Source organism: Pseudopipra pipra, chromosome 13 (assembly GCF_036250125.1).
Source record: "Pseudopipra pipra isolate bDixPip1 chromosome 13, bDixPip1.hap1, whole genome shotgun sequence".
Classification (NCBI taxonomy): domain Eukaryota; kingdom Metazoa; phylum Chordata; class Aves; order Passeriformes; family Pipridae; genus Pseudopipra; species Pseudopipra pipra.
Window position 1 is genome coordinate 20351657 of NC_087561.1, and position 5566 is coordinate 20357222.

The window sequence follows — 5566 nt, forward strand, 5'->3', positions numbered from 1 at the left end:
GGACAGGCAAGGCTGACCTGGCCATATCCAACCAGGCCAAGGCTGCTGCCACTTGTTGGAGCAGCAAACAGGAAGCACAAGCTGGCACTGACACATGGTCAACCCAGCTGGCTCATGCTGGGAAGAGGATGGGATGTCTTCAGGGATGTCCCCTGATCCTGCCAGAGCCCAAGGAGAACAGAGGAGATGGGCTTGGGAGCATCCCGCCATCGTCCAGCAGCAGGGATTTCTTTGGGATTTGCTTTTGAAAACTGAACTCCTTTGCTGTTCCCCCATTCCCTGCCAGCTTCCACTGCCTCCCTCCCCTCCTGGATGCATAAACAGCAAAATCCTGCCCTTTTTCCTCCCTCTGAGGGTCAAAGGGAGTGGAAAGCCCACAGAGCGCCCCTGGCAAGCCCCTGGCACAGCAGGACTGGCACCAAACAGCATTTCCCAGCATCCCCAGGACTGTGGATTTGCCCAGTGTGGATGGTGGCTCTTCCCAGAGCCATGAGCCCACCCAGGCTCTGGAGGAAGCCAGGAGAGGGATGGAGAGATGAAGCAGGCACAGCTGTGCCCATCTCCTTCAGAGACGCGCGAGGGGCCCTGGGAAAGAGCAGGACAACACAAATAGTCCAAGCCAGTGTTTTCCAAAAAAATTTGTGGGTTTCAGCAGCTTGAACACCTCAGAGGTGAGCCTGGGAGAGGCTGGGACTGGATGGGACACCCAGCATTCCCAGCAACATCCATCATCAGGGAAGGGCAGCGAGGGAACAGCTGAGGCAGCTCTACCTGCAAGGAGAGGAGAGGTTCTCATCTGAGCCATGTCCCGGGCATGGATTCTCCATCTGCTGCTCACTTGGATCCCTCCAAGGCCTCAGGCAGCTCAGGGTGTCCCATGCTGGCAGTGGCAGTCCCAGAAGGTCTGGATTTCTGCTCTGCTCCAAACTCCACAAGATACCTTGGCCAATTTATCCCCGGGAGGAGTTACCTGGGACCTACCTGGATGCACAAGGCACCTGAGAGCTCTCTTGTTTTCAACCAGCAGCAACGTGGGATGGGTTTTCCATCCTTAAGGACCCACTACTCTCTGAGTAGTGCTAACTAGAGCTAGGAAGCTATAGTTAACAGCCCAAGTGTGTGCATGGTCACACAGAGTGAGTGACTCCTGAGAACATTTAGAGACTCATTGGCTTCCCAGAAATTTCTGGAGTATTCAAAAATTCACTCATTAAAGAGCATGTTCCAGAGCTAAGATAACCAGGAGCATCAGGCTCGGGGGGGGGGGGGGGGGGGGAAATCAAGAATATTTCCAGAGTAAATCCCAGCATAAATCGGAGTGGGGATTAAAAAGGGGAGGGCAGCAAATCCTCTGAGCCTTCAGAGTGGGGAGAGCAGCCCCTCCACTGCCTCTTACCAGGAGAGGCTGGGATAGCACTCCAAGCTCCCTCATTTCTCCAGCTTGCTCAGATCCAGCCAAGGACAAACTTGGGCTTGTAGATAGTAAGTTTTGGCTGGAGAAGCAGGGCCACCCCCAGGAGGGGGCTGGAGGCATCTTACCTACAGAGCCGAAACGGCTGCTCCGTTTTCCTGCACCAGACGAAGATACCTGGGGATAAAAGCAACCATCAGCATCATCCCAGAATGGTTTGGATCGAAGGAACCTTAAAGTCCATCCAGTTCCAACCCCCTGCTATGGGCAGGGACCTTCCCCTAGACCAAGTTGCTCCAAGCCCCATCATCCCCATCTCCATTAAACGCCCTGGAGATGGTGCTCCAGCTGGGAAACCTCAACCCAGGAGTGTCCACCAGCCCTTCCCGACACAGGGCTGGGGTTTGGGGTATGGGGGAGACCCCCCCTGCCCAACCCCACAGTGCCCCACAGGTCCCAGTCCCATCAACAGCCAGGGAGGGGACCAGCCACCAGCTCTGGCCACGTGTGAGCAGGGAGAAGGGGAGTGTGATGGGATGAGCAGAGTGGGAGCACAGCCAGGAGCTTTTCCAGCACCTCCCCAGTGCCCCGAGGCTTTTCACAGGAAAAACCTGAAATCTTTGTGCAACAACGAAACACACTTACAACCCCCAGGGAGAACCTCCCACCCCATTCAAACCAGATCCAGGTCCAGGTTTGGGTGGTTCTTGGTTTTTTTTGTCCCTCAGTTGGCAATCTGAGAATTAAAATCCCCACTTCGCCAGCGATTAGGGATGGGATGGGATGGGATGGGATGGGATGGGATGGGATGGGATGGGATGGGATGGGATGGGCCAGAAGACACACTCTCCAGCTCCAAAAAAGGAGGGAAAGCAAGACTGGAAGCACATTTCCCTTCTGAGGGCAGAAAACCACAGCAGAGCACGGGGGGGGGCTCAGGGCTGTCACCCTAGAAGGGATGCGTGACCTGCCCTGGCAACCATGGGGTTTTGTTGGAGGCTGGCCCAGATCAGGACAGTCAAATATAACCTCCTGCCTGTTCTGGATGTGCAGGAGGGGTTTTCATGACAACCTTCCCTCTTGTGCCCGGGGGGGGAGGGAGGCAAAGGGAGGCAAAAGAGGACAACGGAGGACAGCAGGACCTCCTCGGATTGGGGACACCCTGTTTGAAACAACAGCTGGGACAAAGCCCAGCTCCTGCCTGTAGGATGTAGGGTGGCAAGGCCAGGTCCTGCCACACAGTACCCTTCTGGTGCACAGCACCTGCCACAGCACCCACCAGCCAGGCAGCAGGCAGGGTAAAGAGTCAGCCCAGCACCCACCAGCTGCTCCCCAGCACCCACCTGCGAGGCAGCCGACCACCACACACGCCAGGACCACGGGCAGCACCACGTTCGCCGAGTCTGCAAAGGGGAGAACCCTCATCCTCTGCACCAGAGGAAATCCACCCCCCCCACTCTCCAAGCAAGAACCTGCCCATGCAGCACAGGGAGACGGGGGCAGCAGGAGAGAGAGGATCCCTCTTTGGGGACTGTTTTCCCCCGTTTCTTTCCCTGGGCACGGGGAAGGAGCCCCCACTCACGGTGGACGTGGAGCAGGAAGGAGGTCTCGTTCTGGCTCACGGCGTTGCGCACCACGCACGCGTAGTACCCGCTGTCCCTCATCGACACCCTGACGATGCACAGCGTGCTGTTGTCCTCAAACTGGATGCGGTCACTTCCCAGAAGCAGCTTCCCATTTTTCTTCCACCAGTACAAGTCTGCCTTCCCTCTCAGGACATTGCAGACCAGTTTGGTGTCGTCTCCTGCCTTCACCGACGAGTTGCCCACGATTTCTGGCTCGGACAGCGGTTCTGGGAGAGACAGGCGGACTGTCACGGGCAAACCCGCGGCTCCGCGGATGCCCGGCCACGGAGGAGGGTTGGCCGTGGCATCACTCACCAACAACATACAGCTGGAACCAGTCTGTGGCCTCCTCCTCGGAGCTGAGGCGGTACAGCCGCCCGTCGCCGCGCCGCAGCACCATCTGCAGCGAGAAGTTGGTCTCGTTGAACCTCGTGCGGTTCTCGTAGGGGCGGGACGTGCTGGGGGGCCGGTCGAAGGCATAGCGGAGGATGACGCCCTGCTCCACGCCCGCTCTGTACTCCCAGGACACCGCTCTGCCCACCCGCAGCCGGGGCACCGTGAGCAGCACGGTGCAGCCCACGGCCGAGACCAGGCGCCCCGAGGCCGGGCTGAGGTCGGCCGAGTAGCACGGAGCGAGTGTGCGGGCTGGAAAAGAAACCAGGAGTGACTCCACGGCTACAGAGATCCCACTTCATCCACCGGGGATGAAGGAGGTGCTGCAGGAACCCTTCCTGGCTCAGCTGCTCACAAACAGCGGGGCCAAGAAGGGAATTATTTATAGAATCATGAATCATGGAATGGTTTGGAAGGGACTTTAAAGATCAGCCAGTCCCATGGGCAGGGACACCTTCCACTAGCCCAGGTTGCTCCAAGCCTTGTCCAGCTCGGCCTTGGACTCTCCCAGGGATGGGGAGTGTTGGGGGGCAATGTGTGCCAGGGCTTCACCAGCCTCACATGGAAGAACTTCTTCCCAATATCCCATCTGACCCTACCTTCACCAAGAAGCCATTCCCCCTTGTCCTGTCACTCCAGGCCTTTGTCCCAAGTCCCTCTCCAGCTCTCCTGGAGCCCCTTTAGGCCCTGCAAGGGGCTCTCAGGTCTTCCTGGAGCCTTCTCTTCTCCAGGTGAACCCCCCCAGCTCTCCCAGCCTGGCTCCAGAGCAGAGGGGCTCCAGCCCTTGGGGGGGCCTCCTCTGGACTTGCTCCAACAGCTCCACATCCTTCTGATGTTGTTCCCCAGGGCTGGAGGCAGCTCTGCAGGTGGGGTCTCACCTAGGGGGGCAGAGGGGCAGAATCCCCCCCTGCCCTGCTGCCCACGCTGTGGGCATTCAGCCGTGTTGGCCGGGTCGCCTTGAGCTTCTCACCCACCCAGACCCCCAAGTCATTAAGCAGCGACACGGAAAGGCTCCTCCCACGTTACAGGGGACAGACTCCGGGGGACGGAGCTGCGGGACCCCCCGGGCACAGCCCACCGCCCGCGGGGCCCTGCCGGGAAAACGCGCCGAGAGCCGAGAAAAGCCGCAAGTCCCTTCCCGACCTTCCTCTAAAAGCTTTTCCCCGGGATTAAGGCATGCCCGAGCCTGGACTCGCCTCGGCTTCTTAAAACAGGCGCCAGGAGCAGCTCCCGGCGCCCCCAGACCCGGGGGGCTCGATGCTGCGGGAGGGGCCCCCGCCCGCCTTTCCCCCCGCGCTCGCCCCCGACTGGTCCCAGCTCGGCAAAACCTGCCCGGAACGCGCCGGGTGAGACCCGCGGGCACCCCCGGAGCGTGGCCGACCCCCAGGCGGGGGGATCGCGGGTGTTTCCCCCGCTCCTCCCGGGGCAGAGACTCGCCTGTGATCCCCGGGCCGGCTGCCGCGCTGCCGGGGGCGAGGACGAGGAGGAGGAGGAGGAGGAGGAAGGGGAGGAGGGGGACGGGGAACATCTGCGGGGCCGGTACAGCGGCGGCTCCGCCACGAGACTCGGGCAGATCCGTTGGGGCGGTTCCGGGCGGTTCCTCTCCCCCTCCTCCCCCTCCTCCTCCTCCTCCTCCTCCTCTCCTCTCCTCTCCTCTCCTCTCCTCTCCTCTCCTCCTCCCCCCCCCCCTTGCTTGCTCTCCTCCTCTTCTTCCTCCTCCTCCTTTTCTCCCTCCTTCCCTCCCTTCCCCTCCCACCTTCTTCCCCTCCTCATCCTCCTCTTCCTCCTCTCCTCCTCTCTTCTCTTCCTCGTCTCTTCCTCCTTTCTTCCTCCTCTCTTTCTCCTCCTCTCTTCTTCTCTCTCCCCTCTTCTCCTGCTCCTGTCTTCCTCTTTTCCTCCTCTCCTCTCCTCCTCCTCTCCTCTTCCTCTCTTTCTCCTTGCCTTCCCTCCTCTCCCCTCCCCAGGACATCCAAACCCAACCCACAGAACCCCCCCAAGGCCCTGGGCGCTGCCTCCTCCTGCCCCTCCCGTACCTGCTCTACCTGTCACGGGGCAAACGCCCCAAATCCCAGCAGAGAGGCACTGAGGGAATGGCCTCACCCCATCCCCTGCCCCCGGGAGTCCTTCACGGGGCAAA

The 5566-nt window shown here is 60.3% G+C and overlaps 1 protein-coding gene across 1 annotated transcript; it reads right to left on the reverse strand.

The window, feature by feature from the left end:
- Positions 1-610: 610 nt before the first annotated feature.
- LOC135421680 (uncharacterized) lies at positions 611-5023 on the reverse strand. Its single transcript, XM_064670318.1, has 6 exons — positions 4867-5023; positions 3352-3681; positions 2994-3263; positions 2755-2814; positions 1540-1588; positions 611-771 (listed from the first exon to the last, which is right to left on the reverse strand). Exons 1-6 carry the CDS (start codon positions 4955-4957, stop codon positions 768-770), a joined length of 804 nt encoding a protein of 267 aa, XP_064526388.1. The 5' UTR covers positions 4958-5023; the 3' UTR covers positions 611-767.
- Between the last annotated feature and the right edge of the window lie 543 nt (positions 5024-5566).